Below are 27,929 nucleotides of genomic sequence, written 5' to 3' on the forward strand. Positions count from 1 at the left end.
AGCGACTAACCCTTATCCGTCGACTTGGCTAATCGCGCGAAGTTAAGTCTTCAGCGTTTTTCTATCTACGCGAAGCTTTCCTTCAAATTTCCGCCCATAGTAAACATGGCGGCGGCAACTCTGCTCTGATTGGTTGAACTTGGGTGCTCGCGGAGCCGAATGAGAAGCGCTAGGCTCCCAGCAGTGATCTGGGTGTGGGTTCGGGCTTGAGAAGGTATTGTGTTTGGGGTTTGCTCGCCCTCCCTTTTTTTGAAGACCGGAGGCCGGCCGCCAGGTGTGGGCGATTTGAAACCTGAGTTCCTGTTTTCCGTTCTGCCTGCGGGAACCTTTGGGGAAGCGTGGAAGGAAAGGAAGGGCGTGCGCTTGGTGACCGGCCCCGTCCTCTGCTTGGTCGCGGAGTCCCACCCTGCCGTGCTGTGTGGAATGGTTTTCGGCTCTTCTGGCCGCAGTTTGGTTTGTTAGAAGTGGAAACTGATGCATTGAGGGTGGAAAAAAGGTCTTTCCCCTATCCGCTCTCCAAGGACGCTAAAGAACTTGCAGATTTGTCTAGTTTCTAGACACGTGTACTGGAATGTTCAGCGGAAAATGGCTTAAATGTTGGAGAAGAGAGCAGGAACTCCTAGCATTTTAAGGGATTTGTGTATATTTCCTAAACTGAGTTTTGACCACCATCCAACACCAGCAACTTGGGATTCGTAAGCGTCTCTCGCCATCCTGCTGCGGTTCCAACATGTTCTCCTGTTGGTTAAGTCGGCTGTGCGGGGGTTTATCCACACCCACCGGAAGGGTCACCCACCTGATCCAGGGCTCTCTCTCCAGAAGGCTGATGCTCAGTTCACAGAGGAGAATTCCAGGTTGAAAGCAGTGAAGAGCTCTGTCCTCTGAACAGTATTTCCTGTTCTCTACGGCCGGAGTGCTCTTACTCCGTTTTCCTGTAGACTTAACTGGATATCCTTATGTGTAGAGACAGATCACTCACTCCTTCCTGTCTTATAATGTAGATTTTCCCCTGGAGTTAAAAACAAAACAAACAAAGCAGAAAAGTAACCACATGAATTCTGCTTTTAGCTGATGGTACTAATAAAAAGGATTCTTAAAAAGTTCTTTAATATTTGAGAATATCTTGAATAGTGTTTTCTAGTGTACAAGTGACTGGTGTCACTGTAGATTCATACTAAAGCCATTTACCGTACCATCAAACTAATGTAATTCCTAAGGTCCGATTTGGGGAAAATGTGCGCTATTAAGAATAGGGTTAATTTTAGGTCTTAACGCAAATGCTATCTGATCAAATTTAGATTTCCTAAGACAGGGCAAAATTTACATTAAGACCATTAATTCACTTGGCTTTTGACACAGTTGCAGGTAAATCGAATAGTGATTGAATCAAATTACAGACTTCCCACTTACTTTGTAAGTTTAATTCATTGACATGAAATACCTAAAATGAAATAATTTAGGAGTCTTTACTGTTAAGCAATTCACAAATGATCTATTTTTAATCTTTTCTGCTTTAAAGAATTGAATAGCTTTGTTGCTCGGACCAACACGTGCGGAGAATTGCGTTCTTCTCACTTAGGCCAGGAAGTCACCTTGTGTGGATGGATTCAGTACCGAAGGTAAACTGGCTTAAGAATGCCTGGTGGTTGTTTTCCCCCCAGTCAGTTCCAAACTTTTATTAATTTTCAACCAGTCAGAACAGTACAAACTTTGTAGCCCCTGCAGGATTCTCACAATGCATTCAGTTTCAGGGTTGTTTTGAAAGACCCAAATAGAGTCACTGGCATGACATCTGTTGAAGGGTGTAATAACGAAGCGTGTTCCACTGGACTGAATGTCCCTTGGCTTACTAAAGTTGAAGAGTTCCTAGGACCAGTAATTGGGAATGGGCCAGCTGGTAAGCTTCATTACCATGAAAAAAGCTTATTTTATTCCAAATTTAGGTAGAGAAAAACCCTAAAAGGATAAACAGTGATTCCTTAAGATTAAAGCCCATTTTGTTGTTCATCTCTGTATTCCAGCATGTACCTGAATAGTACATTAATTCACAGTGAAGAGTTCCAAAATACATAGATTGTGTGGACTTCCTAAAGAATGTGTTCCAAATGGATGGATATTTGACCCATACATTTGGTGACTTTATCTCCTGAGCTCAAAATCTGAGGAGGCTTTCCGTACCTCCACCTGGTACTAAGGGCAGTATGAGAAATGTAGGTTGAATGCTAAAATGTTGGAATTTGAGGGATCTTTTGATGGTTTGTAGAAGTATTAAATTAGTAGTTGGACCTCCTCTAGAAATTGTATCTTTTATTTTAAGAGAAGAGTTTAGAAGCACCTGGGTGGCTCAGTTGGTTAAGTGTCCAACTCTCAATTTTGGTGCAGGTCATGGTCTCATGGTTCATGGGATCAGGACCCATATTGGACTCTGCTGACAGCACGGAGCCTGCTTGGGTTCTCTCTCCCTCTCCCTCGGCCTCTCTCTCTCTCTCTCTTTCAAAATAAATAAATAGACATTAAGTTCTTTAAAAAAGAGAGAGAAAAGAGTTTATACTGCTATATTTCAAAAATGACCAAGTAGATATTTCCAATATCCTAGAATATATTCTTTGGATTTTAATATGTGGAAAGTTCCCAAATTTAGTAAAATTTTCTTATAAAGACTTAAGCCAGTGAAAATTAAAAATTCGCCTTTTGGGGCACCTGGGCGGCTCAGGTGGTTAAGTGTCTGACTTTTGATTTCAGCTTAGGTCATGATCTCACAGTTGGTGAGTTCAAGCCCCACATCAGGCTCTTCTCTGACAGTGCAGAGCATGCTTGGGATTCTCTCTCTGCCCCTCCCCTGCTTGTGCACTCTCTCTCTGTCTCTCTCTCAAAATAGATAGATAGATAGATAGATAGATAAATATGCAAGCCATCTGGATAGCATTAGTAAGCTGTATATATAGCAGCTAAAAATTGAAATTGAAAATGGAAATTCTGGGGTGCCTGGCTAGCTCAAGTAGGCAGAGTGTGTGACTCTTGATCTCAGGGTTGTGAGTTCAAGTCCTGCCTTTGGCATGGAATTTACTTGAAAGAAAAAAAAGAAAAGAAAATGAAAAGTTGGGTTTTTTTCCATTAATTAGCTACATAGATAATTGCATGAATGTAGCTAATGAAAGCACATAATTATGTATTATAAAAACATGGAAAATTGCATGGGTTTTTTTTTTGTTGTTTGTCTAATTTGTTTTGCCTGCTTACATTTTGGGTGCAGAGATTTTATCTTAACATGTTCATTTTCTTCATTGATCAGGCAGAACATCTTCCTGGTGCTAAGAGATTTCCATGGGCTTGTTCAAGTTGTCATTCCCCAGGATGAGGTAATAGTAGGTTTCCTACTGTTGTCTGAAAGCCTCTTTGATGCTGTGGTAGAATAAGCTAAGTATGTTGGAGGTTTTAAATTCAGAAGTTTATTGTTAATGAAACTAAAAACTATCATAAGCAACACTAAGACAAATGACCAACTGGGAAAAAACATGTGCAACTCATATCACAAAGGGCTAATTTCTCTAAAGGGCTACTTCAAATCAAAACAAACAAACAAAAAGACCAGTGAACCAGTAGAAATATGAACCCAGCATATGAAAATAAAATTTATGTAAAAGAAAACGTAAGTGGCTTAATAGGCATATGAAAATATGTTCAACCTCACTCATAGGTACAAAATTGTGAATTAAAACTACACAGAATTGTCATTAAAACTGGATGGATAGCATACTGTGTTTGGGAAAACAAGTACTCATACATTCTTGTGGGGGAATACAAATTGGCACTGAGTCTACAGAGGGCAGTTTGGCAATATCAAATTAGTAAGTGTTTCAAAACATTCATTTCATTTCCAGTTAGTTATCTTACCCCTAAACTTACACAAATGCAAATGACATAAATACAAGGTTCTTCATTACAGGAATTTTTTGTTTTTAATTTTTTTAATGTTTATTTTTGAGACAGAGAGAGACAGAGCATGAGCAGGGGAGGGGCAGAGAGAGAGGGAGACGCAGAATCAGAAGTAGGATCCAGGCTCCGAGCTGTCAGCACAGAGCCTGATGCGGGGCTCGAACCCACGAACCACGAGATCATGACCTGAGCCAAAGTCAGAGGCTTAACTGACTCGAGCCACCCAGGCACCCTGTTTACAGGAATTTTTTTAATGTTTATTTATTTATTTTTGAGAGACAGAGAGAGAGTGAGTGTGTATGCATGAGCAGGGGAAGGATAGAGAGAGAGGAAGAGAGAGAATCCGAAGCAGACTCCAAGCTGTTAGCGCAGAGCCCGATGTGGGGCTGGAACTCATGAACTGTGAGATCATGATCTGAGCCAAAATCAGGAGTTGAACATTTAACCGACTGAGCCAACCAGACACCCCAGGATTTTTTTAATAGAAAAAAATGGGGGAAAACCTTGATACCCCCCTAAGAAGAGACTCCTGTAAGAAGTGACGTACATGACTATAGCCATAGAAAAAAGATGAAAGAAACTCTTTATGTGCTGATCTGGAAAAAAATCCAAAATATATTGTCAAGTGAAAAAAACAGGATACAGAAGAGCACGTAGAGTCCTATTACCTGTATAAAAAGGGGTGTGTATGTGTGTTTGTTATGAAGTGTTCCTTCATATGAAACAATAATGTAAGTTTCTGGTAACAATGGGTACCTCTGGGGAGTGGGACTTTTACTGTATATTTATTCGTACCCTTTGAATTTTGAGCCGTGTGAAGGTACTACCTGCTCAAAAAATAATTACCATTAAAATTAGATGAACTAAAAATGCCCATGTCAGGGGCTCCTGGGTGATTCAGTCCATTGAGCATCTAACTCTTGATTTCAGCTGAGGTCATGATCTCACGGTTCATAAGTTCCAGCCCCACATCAGGCTCTGCACTGCCAGTGCAGAGCCTGCCTGGGATTCTTTTTCTGTGTCCTTCTCTCTCTCTGCCCCTCCCTTGCTCACATGCACTCGCTCACTCTCTCTCATTCTCAGAATAAATAAACATTAAAAAAAAAAAATAGCTCATGTGATACTTGTTGGGCAATATTGGTTTCTCTTGTAATGTTTACAAATGCTTGTATACCTAAGAAACATACGATTTATTCAGCTCTTAGTCTTTGAAGTAAGTGAAGAGCAGTGAATTGTCTCTCAGGGATGAGGATCCAGAGCATAGCTAACCCAGGAGAATTCCTTTCATTTGGACTCCCATTATTGCTATTGGATTTAACTGCCCCCGAGACTAACTCTGGAGACAGTTGCCTTAAAAGTATGTAGGAATTGTTTACATCCATCATTCTCCTCATTTTCCTTTAAGGAAAAAATTTTTAAACTCTTACCTAATAGTTTTACTGGCTGTGTTCTATGGAGTCAAAATGGGGATGTCATTTACCAAAGTCTTTAATAAAGTCATTAAGGGCAGCCCCAGGATTTACGGCAGTATTTAAGGACAGTAGTTAAGCCGTGAGTATTTCTATTTCCATAAACCATAGACTACTGTAGTTACTAAGTATTCCTTTAAGTTCATGCGTTCGTCAGAACTGTTTTCCTCTCTTATTCTATAGTCCGCTGCTTCTGTGAAGAAGATTTTATGTGAAGCCCCAATGGAGTCTGTGGTGCAAGTATCCGGGACGGTAATTTCCCGACCTCCAGGACAAGAGAATCCAGTGAGCAGTTTAGAAACCATGTATAAATTTGACCTGTATATATTTGCACTGTCTGCACATTCAGCAAGAGACTGAGCACCTGCTAGACATCAGGCACGAAGAGCTCTGCAAGTTCGACGAATGATCCTACAGATTCCAAATCTTCACCACAAACACACACCTGTGCAGATGGTCATGTTAAGACATCTGTTAATGAGCACATCGACCACAGACATGCATAAGAATGTCAAAATCTGGCACACACATTTATGCTTTGGATTATGTGCTCTAAGCACCTACACATTTTACATATGTAAATGTAAATAAGTGCATGTGTCTTACAGATGTTCACTGTGTACATGTCCTGATGAGTGATTTTTTAAACATAGGTCTCTTCTGTCTGTCTCTCTCTTTAAGAAAATGCCAACAGGTGAGATTGAAATCAAAGTTAAATCAGCTCAACTTCTGAATACCTGCAAGAAGCTGCCCTTCGAAATTAAGGACTTCGTGAAGGTGCCATCCTTTGTTATTAAAAAATAATAGAGTATCTAGAAAATATTGATAACCAGTAGTGTTTTCAGAGTTTTTAAAAGAAAAAGTTTAAAACACAAAATCAAGTGTTTTATTGTAGCTGTATTGTGAAGTGTTCTTTTTCTTTATAATCTTTTTTTTTTTTAAGTTTATCTATGTATTTTGAGAGAGAGAGAGAGAGAGAGAGAGCGTGCAAACAGAGAAAGTATCCCCAGCTCCACTAACAGCACAGAGCCTGATGCGGGACTCAATCCCACAAACCATGAGATCATGACCTGGGCGGAAATCTAGAGTCAGATGCTTAGCCGACTGAGCCACCCTAGGTGCCCCTGAAGTATTCTCTTCTATTCCTCTGTGAACTGTTCTGAAATAGCAACAAGGCATTAAGCTGTTGCAGTTCCTAAACACCCATGCTGCTTTTTCAGACAGCTTGAAACATGGTTCTACCTTTAAGACTTGAGCTGTTATTTTCAAGTTTTTTGTTGCTTCTGTTTTACATTTTGAAGGAAAATTTGTGTCAAGCTTGGAAATAGTCAGATGGCATGGGGGGGATCCTGCGTTTTTAAGTTTAAGCCTCTAACAGTGATAAAACATTTCCTTGACTTCCCAAGCATATAAATCTGATTATTGCAATTTAGGATGTTCTTTGCCAAAGTTTGAGAGGCTGTTGGAGCTAAATAGCTCTGGGGAGTACACCCAGATAATCTGGAGCTTTGTCACAATTATTTACAGTTCTAGATGTATATACATCTAATTTGTAAACTGATCTATGAAAAGATTTTTAAATTGATTGCATAGTCACTTAGTGTTACATTTAGGTTCTCAAAACTTAATCTTTTAAGTAGAAAAAGCAATATAATTACAGGGTTGATCTTTCTGTGGGGGAGGAAAAAGGAAATCCAGTTTTTCCCCCAGCTAAGCTTTCAGAACGAAGTGACAGTTCTTCTATTATCAAAGAAATAAGCTATTTGAGGAAAAAGGACTTAAAAAAAGTTGTCAGCACAGAAAGAGATGCAGAGATTTACAGGCTTGAAAATAAGATTTACAGGCTGAATGCAGTTCCTATGCATTCAGCCATGGAGATTCTGTCCCCTTGCATTTCTTCTACCTGTAGTCCAACTCAGGTGATAATGTCATAGCTGTTTGCACTCTGCTGTGTATTTAAAAAAAATTTTTTTTTAATGTTTATTTTTGAGATAGAGAGAGACACAGCATGAGCAGGGAAGGGGCAGAGAGAGAGGGAGACACAGAATGTGAAGCAGGCTCCAGGCTCTGAGCTGTCAGCCCAGAGCCCGACGTGGGGCTCGAACTCACAAACTGTGAGATCATGACCTGAGCCGAAGTCGGAAGCTTAACCGACTGAGCCACCCAGGCGCCCCTGCTGTGTATTGTTAAAAGATCTTTTAAGTCTTCAAATATTTTTTTCAAGACTCAACTGTGGGCTTAAATGAATGGATAAATGTTTAGTGAGAGTAGGCAAATTGCAATCAGTAAAAGGTAACAATAATAATAGTAAAAAAAAAAAAATGTAAAATCTATGCTAGTAACAAACTTAGCAGCTGTCAGAATTAAGAATGGTGTTCTAGAGGCACCTGAGTGGCTCAGTCGGTTGAGCGTCCGACTCTTGATTTCAGCTCAGGTCATGGTCCCAGTGTCCCAAGGACACAAGGTTGTGGGATTGAGTCCCAAGTTGGGCTCCACACTAAGTGCAGAGCCTGCTTAAGATTCTCTGTCCCTCTCCCTCTCCTCTCTCTCCCTCTAGCCCTCTACCCCTGCTCATTATCTCTCTCTCTAAAATAAAGGAAATGAAATATAAATAAATAAAAAAGAATGGTGTTGTATTTATTCACGAATGGTGGAAACTAAAGATAAAACTGAAGTTTTTGAAAAGTCAAGCTCTGCATTAAATATCTTTTTAGTATTCAAAAAATGTTTGAACATAAAACTCTTTAAATTTGTTTAGAAAACAGAGGCTCTTCGTTTGCAGTATCGCTACTTAGACTTGCGCAGTTTCCAAATGCAGTACAACCTGCGACTGAGGTCCCGGATGGTCATGAAAATGCGGGAATATCTCTGTAATCTACATGGTAAGGACCACCTCGATGAGCTTTTCAGCATGTCTACTGTTTTCGTCAGCAGTTTTATTTATTTATTTATTTATTTATTTATTTATTTATGTATTTATTTATTTATTTATTTAGCATCATTGGGTCTCAAGTTGCCAGAGGTCTGGAATTCGTTTAATGTGTAAAGCAGTTTTTGAAGAAAGGTTTATTTCCAAGTGTTGTGTCTTAGAGCATAATTTAGCTCTCTATTAGGTCACAAATACAGCCGTTTAAAGGTGTTGTCTTGAAGGTGGGACAGCCCTTTGGCTGTTATCTCTAAGTTTTCTTAATTCTTTATCATGCTTATACTAATTTGTTAAGAGCTCAGAAATGTCCTGTGAATTAAACTAGACTCTTCATTCAGTCCTGGGTTTTTTTTCCTACTATGTTTACATTATTTTTACCATACTAGCAGAACATTTAGAAAACCAAAACAGTTCAGTAGACAAGAATCCATCAAATAGTTAGAATTATTTCATGACAAAAGTGTCACTTTATGAACCAAATAGGGTTTTATGAAAATTTTCAGCTTCCTTCTTGGATGTGTGGAAATCAGTATTCAGTAGGCATGGTAAACTTATTTCAGTCAAAATTCCTAATTAAAATGTAGCCTCAGATTTGTTGAATTGAATCGTAGACAACATATTTGACAAATTCCTATGTGTTAAATTCTGATGCTTCTCTCTTTTTAGGGTTTGTGGATATAGAAACACCAACATTGTTTAAGAGGACTCCAGGGGTATGTATATTCCTTAAATCAGCCTACTAACAATATCCTACTAGTTATGAAATTGGACCACTTTTTTATATTCACTTGGCTATATTTTTTCCATATATTTTACTGCCTCAAGATGGTCATATTAAGTAGGTTTGGATGCTGTTTTTTTAATTTTTTTTATGCTTATTTATTTTTAAGAGAGAGAGAGACAGAGCACAAACAGGGGAGGGGCAGAGAGAGGGAGACACGGAATCTGAAGCAGGCTCCAGGTTCTGAGCTGTCAGCACAAAGCACGACTCAGGGGCGACCCAAGAATTAAAATTTCTAAACATTGGTATTTACTCTATTTATACAGTCTATGGACTTATCAAACTGTAGTTTAATTTTAAAAAGCAGTCAGTGGGGTGCCTGGGTGGCTCAGTCAGTTGAGGGTCTAACTCTTGATTTTGGCCCAGATCATGATCCCAGGGTCGTGAGATTGAGCCCCACGTTGGGCCCCACGCTGAGCGAGGAGCTTGCTTGACATTCTGTCTCTCTCTGTCTCTCTGTCCCTCGACCCCACTTGCACTCTCACTCTCTCTAAAATAAAATTTGAGGGGCACCTGGGTGGCTCAGTCGGTTAAGTGTCTGGCTTCAGCTCATGTCATGATCTCATGGATTGTGAGTTCGAGCCCCACGAAGGGCTCTGTGCTGACAGAGCCTGGAGCCTGCTTCAGATTCTGTGTCTCCCTCTCGTTTCCCCTCCCCAACTTGAGCTCTCTCTCTCTCTCTCTCTCTCCTTCTCTCTCTCAAAAATAAATAAACATTTAAAAACTTTAAAAATAGGTAAAATAAAAGAATTTTTTTTAAAAAAGCAGTTAGCAATTATTAGAAAGGAATTGCACAAAATCCTTTAAGCTAGTAACAGAATTCGAAAATCATTTCAACAAGCATACATTTATTACCTACTATGTGCAAACATAGTTTAAAGTCTACTATGTGCAAGCCTTTTGGGGGACTAAAAGATAAGCAAGAAATGATCTGTCATTGATCTTTAGTTAATTTCTTTTTTGTTTTAATTTTTTTTTTCTTTTAATGTTTATTTCTGAGACAGAGAGAGACAGAGCATGAGTAGGGGAGGGGCAGAGAGAGAGGGAGACACAGAATCAGAAGCAAGCTCCAGGCTCTAAGCTGTCAGCACAGAGCCCGACGCGGGGCTCGAACTCACAAACCGTGAGATCATGACCTGAGCCGAAGTCGGTTGCCTAACTGACGCCCGCCCTCCTAGGCTCCCCGATCTTTAATTTCAGTGATGAGCTGAAGTATTAACTTCCACCAGGCCTTAGGTTTGATTTTGTTAACAATATTTCTGCTCTCCTTCTCTCATTAAAAGGGTGCAAAAGAGTTTGTAATACCATCCAGGGAACCTGGAAAGTTTTATTGTCTCCCTCAGAGTCCTCAACAGTTTAAGCAGCTTCTGATGGTTGGTGGTTTAGACAGGTGAGCTCTATTACTAGTAAGTTCGTTGTCAGAAAAAGAAAGGGGAGGGAGGTGGAGAGGAGAAAAGGGAACACAAAATATCTGATCTCTTAAAAGAAGTTAGGAAATGTGTGAGCATTTGGAAAATACTTGTAAAATACCCTAAACATTATAGTCGTTATTGAGTAAAGATTTTTTGGGTGGCCACCATATGCAAAGCTCTATGCTAGTAGATGTGCAGGGAATTAGAAACCAAAAAGAATAGGTTTCGCTCTCCAGGAGTTAATGAATGTAGTAAGACAGAGTAATAAATAAAACCAACGGTGATAGAACCCAAAAATAAGTTTGTTAAGGGTTGCAAACTTGGTGTAAAGAGGTTTGAAATGATATTGTTTTGGGAAATAGGAAAAAAATCTTTGTGGGCGAGGCCTTCTGGGATAATGCGGGGTCTCAGCAGATGAAGATGAGAATGGGAACGGCCTGGCACAAGCCATGGAGCGACAAGTGTTTCACTTTGGCCAAAGCAAAGCAAAAAGCGTGTGTAAAGCACTATAGACTGCCTTGCATGCCAATCTAATATATGAATATCAGAAGGTGCCCTTGTATATTTTTAAGACAACGTATAGTTTCTTGTGGGTCTGCTGTATATCTGCTTAGATTAGAGCATCATAAAGAATTTTTAAATTTCTTATGTTCCTCCAGGTACCATTATTAATTCATTTCATAGACTGCCCTGCCATGAACTTTTGGGGAAAAGTATGTGTATCTTCCTAGAATCATGCCTCAAATCGTGCTATTTTTCAATTGTAGATATTTTCAGGTTGCCCGATGTTATCGAGATGAAGGTTCGAGACCAGACCGACAGCCCGAGTTTACTCAGGTACTAAGTTATGTTCACTTTTGTCTCTCACTTACTCAGCCTTGCTATGGCCACGCATTTCAAGACCGGGCCGTAATTTCATACACAGGCTATACCTTGTTCTATTGCACTCCCCTCTCGCATGCTTCATGGACATCGCCTCGTTTACAGGTTGAGGATTGTGGCAGCCCCGTGTGGGGCAAGTATCCACACCGATTTTCCAATGGCATTTGTTCACCTTGAGTCTTTGTGTCACGTTTTGGGTAATCCTTGCAGTATTTCAAACTTTTCATGAATATTATATTGGTTTTGGTGATCTGTGACCAGTGCGACTCACTGAAAGCTCAGATGATGCTTAGCATTTTTTTTTAGCAATAAAGTGTTTTTAATTAAGGTGTATACATTCTTTTAGACATAATGCTATTGCACACTTAATAGACTACAGTATAGTGAAACATACCTGTTTTTTTAAGCTTTATTTATTTATTTTGAGAGTGAGAAAGACGTGGGATAGAGGGGCAGAAAGAGAGGGAGAGAGAGAGAATCCCAAGCAGGTTCAGCACTGTCAGCACAGAGCCCGATGTGGGGCTTGAACCCATGAACCGTGAGATCATGACCTGAGCCGAAACCAAGAGTTGGTAGCTTAATCAACTGAGCCACCCAGGTGCCCTAAACATAACTTTTATATACAGTAGGAAACCAAAAAATTAATTTGACCAACTTTATTGTGATATTCACTTTCTTGCGGTGGTCTGGAACCAAACCCACAATATCTCTAGTGTATGCCAGTGCTTTACTGCTCATTACATTTATTCATCAGATGTTTAATTAAACTAACCTGCAGTTGAGACACTAATGGTTTAATTTTTGATCCATTCCATATGTCCGTTTTATAAGGAGTATAGTCATCAACTAAGAAATGCCAGAGATTCCAACAGTGTTTTAATGGCCATGGTAGGATAAAGTTCTTAAAACAAATCTCATACGTTAAGAATCAACAATTCTGTATGTTGGTATTTAATCTGTCTAATCTTTGGACTCATCAAATCTATCATGATTTGATTGTTGTATGATACCATGTTAATCAGTATGGTGAAGTGCAAAAATCATAAGCTTTGGAGTTGGCCAGACCTGGAATCAAATGCAGCTTCACTATTTACTAACTGCATGTACACAGGCAAGTTACGTAGCCTCTCCCAGCCTTCAGCTATGAGAATAGCGACGAGAACTAAGCAAGCTGATATTTTAAAGCATTCACACAATGCCTGACATAAAACAGATGTACAGTAATATTTGTCCCCCCAACTTTCATCCACGCATTAAGTATTTTTATGCAGAATCCTGTGGTAACTTGAAACCAGAGAAATATATAAATATGTACATATTAATATCATGGCTGTTTAAGTTAGTTTCCATATGTTATTTTGGTTTCAGATTGACATAGAGATGTCTTTTGTAGACCAGATTGGAATCCAGAGTCTAATTGAGGGCTTGCTCCAGTATTCCTGGCCCAGTGATAAAGATCCTGTGGTGGTTCCTTTTCCTTCTATGACTTTTGCTGAGGCATTGGCCAGCTATGGAACTGATAAACCCGACACTCGCTTTGGGATGAAGGTACCTCTCTTCACTTTTCCAAGACTCTGCCCCACATAGTCCTAGTCTTTTAAACCACTTTGAAATTTACAACAAATTACACACACTGTTACAGTTTTTGTTGTTAATCTTAGCCTTGTTACCAAGCTACAGCAAGAGAGAATAATAGCCCATTAAAACTGTAGTAATTTTTTTCTGTCTACTGTATTCTAAGACCCATTTCTAAGAGCAAGGTTCTTGCTATAAAGTTTTTATTACTGAGAATTTATTAATTATGTGGATGTTAGCGGTAACTTGAAAGGAAAAAAAAAAAGCCCTATTCTTTCCTCTTCAATTTTTCTTAAGCTAAAATGACACTTGGAAGACAGATGATTAAGAGTTATTCTTTTTTGGCGCACCTGGGTTGTTCAGTCGGTTAAGCATCTGACTTTGGCTCAGGTCATGATCTCACAGTCCATGAGTTCAAGCCCGCGTCGGGCTCTGTGCTGACAGCTCAGAGCCTGAGCCTGCTTCAGATTCTGTGTCTCCCTCTCTCTGACCCTCCCCCATTCATGCTCTGTCTCTCTGTCTCAAAAATAAATAAACATTAAAAAAAAAATTTTTTTTAAATAGTTATTCTTTTTCCCTAGCCTATAAAGAGCTCAAACATATGGAAATGTTTATTCAAAGTATCAAAATCTACACATTTTTAACTAAGGGTAAGGGTCGTATTTCTATAGAGCAGTTTCCATTAGCAAAGCCTCTCATTCATTTGCTCTTAGGAACAACCCTTCATGTCTGTCATGCTGGTGACATTTCTGTATCGCATTTCTCAGTGCACATTCCTTACAAGTTGAAGTTCTACTTCGTCTATAAATAGATAGCATTAGGATGTCTTAGGATGAAAAATATATAATATACAAAGTCCTAACTACCAGCTTAACAGCTGTCAACTTCACCACTCTTTATTTCTTCTTTTGTAATGTGAAATAGTGGTTCTTTTTTTAATTTTTTTCATGTTTATTTGTTTTGAGAGAGAGAGAGAGAGAGAGTGAGAGAGTGTATGTGGGCACACACGAGTGGGAGGAGGGCAGAGGGGGAGGAGGAAGAGAAAGAATCCCAAGCAGGCTCCACACTGTTAAGCACAAAGCCCAGCTCAGGGCTCAAGCTCATGAACCATCATCAACCGTGATTTTGAGCTGAGATTAAGAGTTGGATGTTCACTCGACTGAGCCACCCAGGTGCCCCTGTTAAGTCAGACTTATTAGGTTAAATTCTGGCTCTGCCACCCACCAGCTGTGTCATCTTGGCTGATTTAGTGTCCTCTCTGTGCCTTGGTTTCCTCATATGTTACATGGGAATAATGAGAATACCTATCTTAGAATCTGTTGTACTGATTAAATCAATTAATAATAATGAATAATACATTAGAATATTAACCCTTGTCATGGTGCCCAACGCATGGTAAACACTATGAATGCACTCTATAAATGTTAATAAGATCTACTGGGTTCTTTAGAATCTTGTTTGTAAACGTTTTTGAGATAAAAATCACTTCACTTTCTACTTACCCTTTTTTGTTACCCATTTTATAGATTGTAGATATTAGTGATGTGTTCAGAAACACAAAGGTTGGATTTCTTCAAGATGCACTTAGTAAACCCCAAGGAACGGTCAAGGCCATATGTATCTCTGAAGGAGCAGTAAGTCATGTACAGTTCTGTTTCTCTAGAGCGTATATTTGGGAAGTAGATATGTTCAACAGTGGCACATTTAAACTTCAAGAAGAACAATTCTTTTCATAAGAATATATATTTTCATATGAAGTCTAATAGTGTCCCCAAAATTGTAAGTGGAGAATAAAACCTTGTGAGTATGAGTTTACACTCCAGATCTAGAGGTTTTTTTCCTTCCTTTTAAAAAATGCCATAAAGTACTCCTCTACTTCATCTGGGCTCATTCCCACCAGTGATGAGCATGAAATCGTGTTCATACCCTGCCTCCAGCCTCAGTTTATCCAAAGGCTCCCAGCCCCTATCAGCTCCAGCACTTGCATGTTGGTTCTCAGTCTTCCCAGGGCTCTGGTCTTGTCTGCGTTCAGACAGGGGAGGAGAAAAGAAGTGATGCTGTGAAAAGCAAAAGACGAAAAACAAGGGCAGGAGAAGGAATGGTTGGTCTAGGCGAACACTGACCCTGAAGCGATGAGACACGTCTGTTTTCTGGAGTTAGCCCACCTGTGCTGAACGTAATTTAATAAGAGGGGTTCCAGAAGTACTTTGAAGAAAATTACTAGTTTGAAAGACTACTCATTTGTATACTGGAGCATATTAGTGTATTCAAAATGGGAATGAGAATTCAGTCTCATTACTTTTTATTCACCTCACGTTTAGTGGAAAGTAATTTGTGTCCATACTCTAGACATAATGAATGTGTCCAGGTAAGCTCAGTGTAACGTATATTGTGTATTGTTATTGTTTGCTTCGATTTGTGTATGCCCGGTCTTCCCCATGCATATTATAAGAAGTGTGGGGTTGTGAACCATGTCTCCACCTTTTTGTGTCTCCCATACCTAGTCTAGTGCCCCAAGAATATTAGTTATGATGATGGTCAGAGCGTCTCACTTAGAAAGCTTGATGATTTAGATGATTTAGAAAAAGTAAGATATAAAAAGCATTTTAAGACCTGAAATAAGCAAATTCTGAGTCCTCTTTTTGATCTGAAAGTTATTTTTTCTTACACAATTCAGTTGTAAAGATTCGTTTTGAACATTTACCCTCCATATCACACACACAGGATCTTCTGTGGAATACATTCACAGCCATTTCCAGTGAGGCCTGCATAATTGGGGGGGGGGTGGGGAATGTTAATAGGCCCTGTTACAAGCTTTAAAATTTTGTCCCTTGGAAGCAGAAATTAAACTTCTGTTGAATCCTACTATTGCGATGGAAGGACACAAAATATATTTGTATCCCATTTGATATCATAGACATGTTTATGAAGCCATCATATTGTAAGCTTACTTTGATTTTCTTTCATCAGAAATACTTAAAAAGGAAGGACATTGAGTCTCTTAGAAAATTGGCAGCTGACCATTTTAATCAGGTAAGGATTTAATTGCAACAGTTTTTTTCTCTTTTAGGGATCTAATATTTTTAATAATTGTTAGAGCTCTTATACAGTCATTAGTTTTGAGGTCTTGTTACTTCAGAACATTTTTTGTCTTTTTATTATTGTCTTTTTATTACTAAAGTTAATCTAATCCCAATTCACCATTAATCAAAATGTGAAAGTTCAACCATAGTTTTTAAAATAAATGTGGAATTTAGGGCACCTGGGTGGCTCAGTCGGTTGGGCATCTGACTTCGGCTCAGGTCATGATCTCACGGCTCGTGGGTTCGAGCCCCACATTGGGCTCTGTGCTGACAGTTCAGAGCCTGGAGCCTGCTACAGATTCTGTGTCTCCCTCTCTCTCTGTCACTCCCCCACTCATGCTCTGTCTCTCTCTGTCTCAAAAATAAATAAACATTAAAAAAAATTTAATAAATATGGAATTTTAATTCAGTTAGGAGTAGATTAGAGCCCCATGTGCCCAAGGTTTGAAAGAAAGCCTGCATTCATTGCTCTTCCCATACCCGTTTTAAAATCCGGAATACACCTTTGACAGACACATGTGTGTTCTTGGCTTGGTGAATGGTAGGACTGAACTATGGAGGACCGGGAGTGGGGGATGGGCCTTCTTACCTTGTCACTGGACCTGTTGATGGCCTCAGCCCTTTCAGAATCAGTAACTTTAAAAATAATCATGCTCTTTGGGTCATTGGTTTTCTGTGATATGCTTTACAGAAAACATTCTAAATACGAGAAGACTATGTTCATCATAGCATCACTTACAATAGGAATAAAATGAAATTATATGGGAATGATTAAATAAAGTAAACTCAAAGGAATTAAAATTGCTTTTTATTTTTAAGTTCATTTATTTTGAGAGAGAGAAATCACGAGTGGGGTAGGGCAGAGAGAGAGGGGAGAGAGTCCCAAGCAGGCTCCGAGCTGTCCGCGCAGAGCCCAATGTGGGGTTCAAACTCAAGAACCGTGAGATCATGACCTGAGCCAAAACCAAGAATTGAATTCTTAACCAGCTGAGTCACCCAAGTGCCCCTAGAGTTGTTTTTTAAAACTTTGTCTCCAAAGAGTTTGTAGTATGGAGGTAATGTTCATGTTGTAATGATTTGTATGAAAAGGAAAATACAGAATTATATAAACACTGCTCATAACCATGTAAAAACACAGTATTTGTGGGGCACCTGGATGGCTCAGTCAATTGAGCAGCTGACTCTCAATCTCAGCTCAGGTCTTGATCTCAGGGTCATGAGTTCAAGCCCCACATTTGTCTCTGCACTGTGCCGGAAGCCTACCTAACACACAAAACAAAAACTCACAGTATTTGAGTATTGAAAATGGACTCCCCACCCCTCCCACCGCCATATCATACCTCAGGCTTAAAGGGATTTTTCAATAAGAAAGAAAAAGATTAGGATAATGATTTCCAAAAATAGGTCAAGGCAAAATGACAAAAGTCAGAATAATATAAAAAGCTTTTCATAAAGTTAAATGAGTTTAAAGAATGATCCATTACATCTCGTTGTTCTTTGACGTAGAAGTTTTTTTTCTTTTATGAAATGAGGTACTAGTAGATAATGTTTTAGGTTTGTTTTATGCCCTTGAAAAAATTCAAAATTGGCAATTCTAGATCTCCCAATTTTGTTTCTTCACTTTTATCTTTCCAGTGTTTGAAATCTGTATCTAGAAACCACAGGATCAGTAGCCTTTAGTTGATAGAACTCTTATTAAATTTTCTGCTTTTCCTCTTCTTCTCTTTTCCTCTTTTCTTTTTTACTTTTCTAACTTCCTGGATTTTTATAGAAGAAATGGGCACTGCTTCTGTTTTTTCAATGTATTTATTTACTTATTTATTTGTTTTTAAGTGTTTATTTTTGAGAGAGAGAACATGCGTGTGATCAGGGGAGGGGCAGAGAGAGGATAGGGGACAAAGAATCTGGAGCAGGCTCCGTGATGACAGCAGCGAGCCCGATGTGGGGCTCGAACTCATGAACCATGAAATCATGACCTGAGCCAAAGTTGGATGCTCAACTGACTGAGCCACCCAGGCTCCCCTGTTTTTTTCATATTATTAATATATTCTAACTTGGCTTACATTTGTAATATGTGTATGAATTAGCAATATGCTACATGCACATAGGTAAAAACACAAATGGTAAAGAAGGATTAACAATGAGATGCAATAAGTGTTTGCTCTAGCTCATGCCACTTCAGACCCACTCCAACCAGAGTGCTTCCATTTTTAGATATGTATCTACATACTGCCTTTTTTTTTACTTCTCCATTTTGAACTTTATCTGTTAACTTCCTGCATGAGAGACACAGCTCCCATACACAAGCCACACCTAACTACTCTGTACCTTCTGCACAGCTGTCTTTCTGACCTTTTCTTCATCCTGCTTCTGAGTTGAAGCCACTTTCCCTGGATCCCAGATCTTCCTCTTTCTTATTTGTGCTGAGGTAGATTCTCAAGTAACTTCCAGGAAGGCAGGCAAGAGATAAACTTGCTGGTCCAAGAATGTCTTTATGTTCAAAACCTCACATTTGATTGCTGATTTGACTTTGGTATAAAATCCTGAATTCGCAGTCATATCCCTTTAGAGTAGTGCTGTCCAACAGAACTTTCTGTGATGGTGGAAATGTTTTGTATCTGCATCATCCAATATGGTAGCCATTAGCCAGCATAGGTATCCAGTGCTTGAAATGTGGCTGGTATACCTGAGGAGCTGAATTCTTCATTTCATTTCATTTCAATTAATCTCAATAGGTACCTGTGAGTGCTGGCTACTGTATTACCCAGCAAACCTTAGCTTGTTGAAGGCATTGTTTTTTTCTCTTGTACCTGTTGTTACTGATGAGAAGCCTGATGCTTATATGAATTTATTCCTTTGTAGCAAACCTGATAGTTTTCCTTTGGAAGCATTCAGCCTCCTGATTGTTCATGTTCTGAAATTTCAGTTTGTGTACCTTTGGGTCATTTTGCATTCAGTGTGTTGTACTCTAGAAGCCAATGTGATGGCTCATGTCTGTCATCTGTGGAAAATTCTTCTGGTACTAATTGTTTTGACTTCATCATTCTCTGTAGTCTTTTTGGAATTTCTTTGATTTCTATTCGGACCTCCTTTTGTAAATTGTATGTCTCTTTTTTTTCTGTGTCCTTTCCCTTCATTCTCTTTGTCCTTTTCATTTGAGAGATCTCTTCAACTGTTCTGTTGAATTCTTTGTAACCAATCATTTTTATGTCCCAGTGGCTATTTCTTGTTTTTTTCCATCATACTTTATTCTGCTTTTATTGGTAAAGTGTATTTTTCACTGCCTTTGAGGATTCAGGCCTTACTCCTTTGGTCCCTAAATTATCTCTTTCCTTTCAGGTCCTTTTTTTTTTTTTTTTTTAAGTTTATTTATTTATTTTGAGAGAGAGAGAGAGAGAGAAAGAAAGAAAGAAAGGGAAAGAGTGTGCATGGGCAGAGAGAGAGAGAGAGAGAGAGAGAGAGAGAGAGAAAGAAAGAAAGAAAGAAAGAAAGAAAGAAAGAAAGAAAGAGAAAGAAAGAAAGAGAGTGTGCATGGGCAGAGAGAGAGGGAGAGAGAGAGAGAGAGAGAAAGAAAGAGAAAGAGAGTGTGCATGGCAAGAGATAGGGACAGAAAAACTACTACCTAACCCCAGACCTCCATCCCACGCCATCAACTACCCACGTCTCTACTTTCCTTTTGCTCTATAGCTCGTCGCCTCACGCCCGACCGCCCTCCAGCCCTCCCTCCGCCCAAGCCAAGAACTCCCCACCCACCTTTTGAAATATTTGCCTTTTCCTCGATATTGGTCATTGCATCCCGCCCTACCGACAAAAAAATTCAGCGTCGCGATGAGCGAAAGAAAGAAAGAAAGAAAGAAAGAAAGAAAGAAAGAAAAAAAGAAAAAGAGAAAGAGAGTGTGCATGGGTAGAGAGGGAGAGAGAGAATCCCAAGCAGGCTTCACACCATCAGCACAGAGCCTGATGCAGGGCTTGAACTCACAAGCGTGATCTCGGAGGTCATGAGTTCAAGCCTCACATTGGGTATAGAGGTTACTTAAAAGGATTTTTTTTAAAGCTGTTTGGGAGCATGGGGTCCTCGGAAGGGCTTTGTGAATGGGTAGGATCAATTTAGTGGGAGCAGCAGAGTTGTTGCCCATTACCCTGGGAAACCAAAGCTTCCTAAGAGTCCTGAGCCTCTCTAGGCTTCTGCTAAAATCAGTTCCTTCTTGTGCTGAGGCTGCTCCATTTTTCTCCAGGCCAGAGCTTCCTGTGTCTTGCTGCTTTGATCCTTCCTATTCTGTTCCCTTGCAGCCTGCCACAAATCTGCAGTATTTCCCCACCTTATATCCCCTTTCATTTTTTCATTATGTTGAGATTCCTTTTGTAATTCATTTAGTATCATTTCGAAGGGGTTGAGGGAGGGAATGAAGACCATCTTCAGTTCTGTGGGGAACGAGAAATCTTTATATACTACAAGAAAAGTAAATCAACCCCACTTTTAAAAAAAAATGTGAGTCTTTTTCTTTATCACAGGAAGTCTTACCTGTATTCCCAAAAGCCAATAGAAACTGGAATTCTCCAGTTGCTAAGTCCATAATGGAGGAGCAAAGATCAGAACTAATCAGACTGATGGAGATCCAAGAGGACGGTGTGGTCCTGCTCACGGCCGGAGAGCACAGGAAAGCAGTAAGGAGCACTACCTCTAAATGTCTGTGCTGTTGATGCTGAACGATGCCTCTTTTCTCCTGCATGTATAATACATACTTAAAAGTGTTCATTTCAATAAGTGGAGCTGCTCTGCATGAGTTTTTATATTAATAAATGTTTTCGGCACTTACCATACTGTATCAAAACTAGAGTGTGTTTCACCAGCTACCAGCCTCCATTGGCATTGTTCACACAGGTTAGATTAGGAAGGCCACTTAGGTAAAGGGCCATCGATCTTCACTGTGGAAAATATTTTCATTTTCGCGATGTTGCAGATTAGGAAGATTTGGGAATCCCAAACTTTTGAACCTGTGGAGGGACAGATGAGATGCTGGAAGGCTACTGGGCTGGCAGACATCTCTGGCCCTGCTTGGTCAGGGCAGGACCCTCTGCCTCAGGAGCAGCAGCCAGGGGTATTGAGTGCCACCACACTCTGGCTAAACCTCTGTGCTTAAGGAGATCTGTGTAAGACTGGATTTGGCCATAGAGACCATGTAAAAACATACACAAGTATGGAATAGGAGTCAAGCATGAATGTTGAAAATATACTGGAAAGGTCAAGTGTAATATAAATTCATTCTTGCACTAAAGTATGATTCCTTTATAGCATTGGTGTCTGATTAGTACTTTATCAAGTTCATTCTTCTAATTTGTATTTGCACCGTACATACCCTTGTTTCCTTCCAAAGGAGAAGTTTCAGAGTTCAGTTTCAGTGCTAAATGTACCCCACTGTCAGGGTGCCTAGCTCGCTCCATCTGAAGAACATCTGACTCTTGATCTCAGGGTCATGAGTTCGAGCCCCACGTTGAGGGTAGAGATTACTCTGAATGGATGAGTAAATAAGAAATAAATAAGATCTAAAAAAATTTTTTTTAAATAAATAAATGTAACCCACTCTCCTTCCCCTCCCTTGCAATAGTGGAGTGAAGAAAGGTATTTGATTACAAATCTGTTTTGATGCCACCATCATTTTTCAATGAATTAATTAATCAACATTATTTTTGTTTGGGGTTTTTTTGGTTTTTGTTTCTTATTTTAGACCAAGTGTGAGTTGGGGCAGAGGGAAAAGGGGGAGGGAGGGAGAGAGAGAGAGAGAGAGAAAGAGAGAGGAAGAAAGAGAAAGAGAAAGAGGAAGAATCTTAAGCAGGCTCCACACTCAGTGCAGAGCCCAATGCGGACTCGATCCCACAACCCTATGTGACCAGAGTTCAAGAGTCGGACACTCGACTGACTGAACCCCCCAGGCGCCCCCTCAACATTATTTTGAATACTAGACATGGACATCACTGTTAAACTTGCTAGGGAATGTCCACTTTATTACAGATTGTGGGATTTTGTATTATACAGAAATCCTGCTGCAGACTCATTTGGCCATTCTACTCTCTCCTAGTATGGAGTGAAACTACTGGCATTCTTCTCTCAGGAAGGTATCATTCTAATTCCTGCCGGGATTTCTTGAAAGAACTAGAAACCAGACTTAGGTGGAATAGCATTAGCATTCTGAATATGTCACAGTGCAGGTACCCTGTGTGGATATTTAAAGGTGAAGAGGCTATAAAGTGTCGCCTGTGCATGTCTCCAGGCACCGTTTGTCCTGACAGGCCTTTTTCAGGGAAGTTCTGCTTATCAGAGTTAGCACTCAGGAAGCACTTCCCATTTTCTCAGCACTGTTCTCAGTACTTTGTGCATATTAACTCATTTAATCCTCATGCCAGCCTTACTGAGAGAAGGACTGATATGGCTACCATTCCAAGATAGGAGACCTGAGGCACAGAAGTTAAAAATCTGCTCACACACAACTAGGAAGTGGAGGACCCAGAGCTCTAACCTACAAAGTCCGGTTCCAAAAGTCACACTCTTAAACTAACCTCTAATCTGTACTGCCCCTCTAATAATAGCCAACATGTATTGGCCATCACCTGTGTGCCAGGCGCTCATCAGAGCCTCACACGAACCTTCAGGAGCGGTAAGGAAGACAACACAATAGCTGCCAGTCGTATTGCACCTTCCATGCCTTGTCTCAGTCTTCACGACGGCTTTCGGAGTAGGTACATTTATCTCCATTTTACTATAGAAAGAGCTGTAGGGAAGTTAGTCAGTAGGCAAACTGAGACACACCCAAGTCAGTCAAGCTCGGGTACCTGTGCTCTCAATCACTTTGTTATCAAATCCTACTCAGTCGGCTGAGTCTGACATTCTCAACCACATTGCGGTCAGATCATCCTCAGAGCTGTGTCTCCTGAGAGGCTCAGAGTGTGTCATCTATTTTTTTTTATTTTGTTTTTAATGTTTATTTATTTTTGAGGGCGGGGGAGGGACAGAGAGAGAAGGAGACACAGAATCCTTAGCAGGCTCCAGGCTCCGAGCTGTCAGGACAGGGCCTGATGCGGGGCTCCAACTCATAGACCATGATGAGATCATGACTTGAGCCGAAGTTGGACCCAGGTGCCCCAGAGTGTCATCTGTTAATTTCCTGATCCCTTCCCAGAGGATAGCCTGACTACAGAGTCCAGGTTGTGTCATCTGCTGTCTACTCTGTCACCGCAGTTAACTCAGTGGTTGTGTTTTCTGTTCCCAGTGCTCTGTTTTGGGAAAACTACGACTGGAATGTGCTGACCTTCTAGAAGCAAGAGGATTGGTGCTCCGTGACCCAGCTCTGTTCTCTTTCCTTTGGGTTGTGGATTTCCCACTCTTCCTCCCCAAGGAGGAAAATCCTGGCGAGCTGGAGTCAGCCCACCACCCATTTACTGCTCCCCACCCCAGCGACATCCACCTCTTACACACTGAACCCAAACAGGTACCGTATCGGTACTTCCAGTTTAAAAGGAAATGTGGAAACAAGGGCAAAGAAGTTCAGATTTCACAGTCTGACCCGGTTCTGGAAACCTCGGAAAAAATTGTCGGGTTCGAGCCCACAGTTAATACATTGTCTCTAAGTTGCTGTAGCATCTTCAACGTGTAGAACAGAAAATTAGAAATTTTCTCTAACATAAAGACTCTGTGAATCTTCTAGGTCCGTAGCCAACACTATGACTTGGTTTTAAATGGCAATGAGATAGGAGGTGGTTCTATCCGAATACATGACGCAGAGCTCCAGCGTTACATTCTGGCAACACTGCTAAAGGTGACATCATCTCTTAACCTGCTTTTTTTTTTGTTTTAACTAGAATATTTGCTGTTTTAGCTGGTGTTGGTGGTATAGTGGTGAGTATAGCTGCCTTCAAGAATGTTTGTGTTGTTTTTTTTAATTTTATGAATGAAGGATTCAGTAGTTACAGAATAGTGTTGGCTTGTCTCTCTACTTTTACTGAAGACTTTGAAAAGTAACTGATAATAAAAGCTGTTTATTAGTGCTTACTATATGTGCGAGGCAGTAGGTACTTTATCTGCATTGATACATTTAATCCCCACAATTACTTTTTGAGATATACCCTTATTCTGCCCATTTTAAAGATGAGTGACTGGGTGGCTCTATTGGTTAAGTGTCTGACTCTTGATCTTGGCTCAGGTCATGATCTCACGGTTTCATGAGTTCAAGCCCCATAGCACAGAGCCCACTTGGGATTCTGGGATTCTCTCCCTCCTCTCTCTACCCCTCCTCCACATGCACACATATGCGTGTGTGCTCCCTCTCTCTCACAATAAAAAAAATAAACATTAAAAAAATATTTTTAGGGTGTATCTGGGTGGCTCAGTTAGTCAAGCAACAGACTCTTGATTTCAGCTCAGGTCATGATCTCACAGTTTGTGAGTTCAAGCCTTATATCAGGCTCCACAGCATCAGTGCAAAGCCTGCTTTGGATTCTCTCACCCTCCCTTTCTCTGTCCCTCCTCTGCTCACTTGCTCTCTCTCTCTCTCTCTCTCTCTCTCTCTCTCTCACTCCCCCCAAAATAAATAAATAAACTTTGAAAAAAAAAATGTTTTTAGGATAGCCTGGGTGGCTCACTCAGTTGAGTATCTGACTTTGGCTCAGGTCATGATCTCACAGTTCATGAGTTCAAGCCCTGTGTTGGGCTCTGTGCTGACAGATCAGAGCCTGGAGCCTGCTTCAGATTCTGTGTCTCCCTCTCTCTCTGGGAGAGTTCCCCATTAGCTTTAAGGTCATGGTGAGGTCCCTTAACTTTTCTCCTCCCAACTCAAGGCATCCAGCCATCAGTTTCCCAGCTGATTTTCTTCCTTTCATTGTTAAGCTTCTTAAATGAGTCCATGGAGAATTCACCGCTTCTGCTTCTTCCCTCCCACCAGTGGTTCTCAGCCCTGCTGCACATGAGAACAGAATCAACGGCAAAGTGTCAAGAATAAAAAACCAGCCCACTAGTCCACACCAGACCAATTAAATAAAAAGCTCTAAGTGTGAGACTTTGGCATCTGTTCCTTAAAAGGTCCCCACCTGTTTCTGATGTGTAGCCTGGTGAGAGAACCATTGTCAGATACACTTTCAACATATCTACACACATTGACCCACATGAGTTAACTTGCAGAGCCACCAAACCCAGTGGCCTGTTCTTGGCCACCAAGCTGTCCTACCTCCCAGGTGTGTTTGACACCATTCCCCTCTTACTAATGTTCTCCTCCCTTGGCCCTGTGATAGGACAGTTTCTTGCTCTCACCCTACCTTTCTGGGCTCACATCTCCATGTCCTGAATTGGTGTTATTCTGTTTACGTTATCAGTATAATCTGTGACTGCGTGCCTGGCACTGAGTGCCAGGCATGTCTCTACATGTTTTAATATCTGTGACTTGTCATAGTCTCTTGCTAAACTGTCAACCTCTTAAGGTATTTTTTTAACTTAGCTTTATTTTCCCTTTAGCACCTAAGCTTACTGTGCGGCATTCGATGGACCCTCAGTGTGTATTCACATTGAATTATGTTTTGAATTTCAGGAAGATGTGAAATTGCTCTCCCACCTACTCCAGGCTTTAGATTTTGGGGCGCCCCCTCATGGAGGAATTGCCTTAGGTAAACAATCTATCCTTTTACAAGCTAAATTTCATTCCATAACCCTATGTCTCAAATTTGGGCTTAGTTTACAGGCAGGGGCGGAGGAGGAGAGGGGGTAAAAAGGATAGGGTGCAAGCCCAAGAATATTATAAGAATTTAAATCTGTATTTTCATTTCATTCATATATACTTAAAGTGTATTTTACCAGTTAAAGATAAAACTTGACTGATAATTTGCATTTGAAAGGTTTTTTTTTAATCGAATAGAACTACAGTCTTAAGTCAATATTTCTCAAATGCCTGGGGTCTCACAGGCACATTCATAGGAATCTGGAAAGCACTGCTCATTCTATTCAGCTTGTGTGAAAGTAGGAATATGCCAGGGCTCTCTGCCATGGTTACTTTGTTTTATCAAGCAAGAAAGAGTGTGAGAAATTCTCAGAAGCTCACCTAGATTGTAGGCCCTCGACAGCAAGGACTTCCATCTGTGTTCTTGCAGTGCCCTGCACAGCATCTGATTTTTGTCAACCTTTAGAAAACCGTTGCTAAGGACTAATTGCTGTGACTTAATTTGAGCATGTCAATATTCATCCTGAGCACTTTTCTAGAATGAGAAAAGAACCTCTCAGACAAAAGTTCCCTAAAAAGGCAGGGAACTATGCTTGGCCACAACTTGTTAAAGATTCTTATTTAGGGGCACTTGGGTGGCTCAGTCGGTTGAATGTCCAACTTCAGCTCAGGTCATGATCTCACAGTTCATGAGTTCAAGCCCCACATCAGGCTCTCTGCCTTCAGCCTGTCAGTGCAGAGCCCACATCAGATCCTCTGCTCCCCCCAACTTCCCTCCCCTGCTTGTGCTCTCTCCAAAATAAAATAAAATAAAATTAAAGTAAATAATTTTTTTTTATTCTTATTTAAAAGTTCTCTATAACAGGGACACCTGGGTGGCTCAGTCAGTTAAGCCTCTGACTTCGGCTCAGGTCGTAAGCTCATGGTTCATGAGTTCAAGCCCCTCATTGGGCTCTGTGCTGACAGCTCAGAGCCCGGAGCCTACTTTGGATTCTGAGTCTCCCTCTCCTTCTCTGCCCCTCCCCTTCTCATGCTCTATCTCTCAAAAATAAATAAACATTAAAAAAATTCTAAAAAATAGTTCTCTACAACCTTTATAGAAAAACTTAGTCATTGGGGCGCCTGGGTGGCTCAGTCGGTTAAGCGGCCAACTTCGGCCCAGGTCATGATCTCGCGGTCCATGAGTTTGAGCCCCGCGTCGGGCTCTGTGCTGACAGCTCAGAGCCTGGAGCCTGTTTCAGATTCTGTGTCTCCGTCTCTCTGACCCTCCCCCGTTCATGCTTTGTCTCTCTCTGTCTCAAAAATAAATAAACGTTAAAAAAAAAAAATTTTTTTTTTAAAAGAAAAACTTAGTCACTTAACCTTAGGTTACATTCTCATCTGTTAACTTTGATATTTTACTTCCAGGTTTGGACAGACTGATATGCCTTGTCACTGGAGCACCAAGCATCAGAGATGTCATAGCCTTCCCCAAATCCTTCCGGGGGCATGACCTCATGAGCAATGCCCCAGATTCTCTCCCTCCTGAGGAACTGAAGCCCTATCATATCCAGGTCTCCTGGCCAGCAGACTCAGAAGCAGAAAAGAGCTCATTGAATCAGCCGTATCATCCAGAAAGCTGAGCTTTTCAGCTTTGTCCTCTTTGCTTCCCCAAGGCTGAAATCAGATGTGGAGTTCTGCCACAGGTCTGATAAGTGGGTCTTTAGGTGGAAGGAACCCAGACAACATTCTTTACCACAGTAAAGAAACAGAAGGTATCCAATTTTTACTTGATAACATGCATTATTAGGATTTTTTTGTTTGGGACTACTTTTGTAGTTTCTGACTTGGTGAGGTGTAAAGATGGCCCTTTCTTGGAGAATTGAACAGCTTAGTGTTTCTTAATCATGTTTTTCATACCTGGATAGTTAGTTGTCCACTGAAGACAAAGATAATCAGACCACGTGAAACGTGGGGAAATGCTTGCCCCTTTAGTCCCTTGATGGAGGGGTCAGTTCAACCAGCCTTATCAAGAGAATCCTGTAAATTAAGCTAGATAGTGACATGTTGACTCTCAGCATAATATAGTGAGAAGCAGCATGATACAATGCAAAAAAAAAAAAAAAAAATCACTGAAATGGAAATCACAGAATCTTAATGTTTCACCTTGAACAAGTTACAGAAACAT

General features: G+C 40.5%; 1 protein-coding gene across 1 annotated transcript; it reads left to right on the plus strand.

The window, feature by feature from the left end:
- The first annotated feature begins 127 nt into the window (after positions 1-127).
- Positions 128-27,846, plus strand: DARS2 (aspartyl-tRNA synthetase 2, mitochondrial). Its single transcript, XM_030302690.1, has 17 exons — positions 128-854; positions 1,520-1,619; positions 3,293-3,359; positions 5,589-5,690; positions 6,087-6,182; positions 8,164-8,287; positions 8,998-9,044; positions 10,396-10,502; positions 11,292-11,361; positions 12,775-12,954; positions 14,508-14,615; positions 15,952-16,014; positions 20,577-20,729; positions 23,330-23,548; positions 23,765-23,875; positions 25,637-25,712; positions 27,170-27,846. Exons 1-17 carry the CDS (start codon positions 731-733, stop codon positions 27,382-27,384), a joined length of 1,962 nt encoding a protein of 653 aa, XP_030158550.1. The 5' UTR covers positions 128-730; the 3' UTR covers positions 27,385-27,846.
- The last annotated feature ends 83 nt before the right edge of the window (positions 27,847-27,929 follow it).

Source organism: Lynx canadensis, chromosome F1 (genome assembly GCF_007474595.2).
Source record: "Lynx canadensis isolate LIC74 chromosome F1, mLynCan4.pri.v2, whole genome shotgun sequence".
Classification (NCBI taxonomy): Eukaryota; Metazoa; Chordata; class Mammalia; order Carnivora; family Felidae; genus Lynx; species Lynx canadensis.

What these genes read in the sequence shown, in the direction of transcription:
- DARS2 (XM_030302690.1), top strand. Translation starts at nt 731, where the DNA reads ATGTTCTCCTGTTGGTTAAGTCGGCTGTGCGGGGGTTTATCCACACCC. An exon ending in TTCACAGAGGAGAATTCCAG is followed by an intron (nt 855 to 1,519) that starts GTTGAAAGCAGT and finishes TCTGCTTTAAAG; the next exon opens with AATTGAATAGCTTTGTTGCT. An exon ending in TACACACTGAACCCAAACAG is followed by an intron (nt 23,549 to 23,764) that starts GTACCGTATCGG and finishes TGAATCTTCTAG; the next exon opens with GTCCGTAGCCAACACTATGA.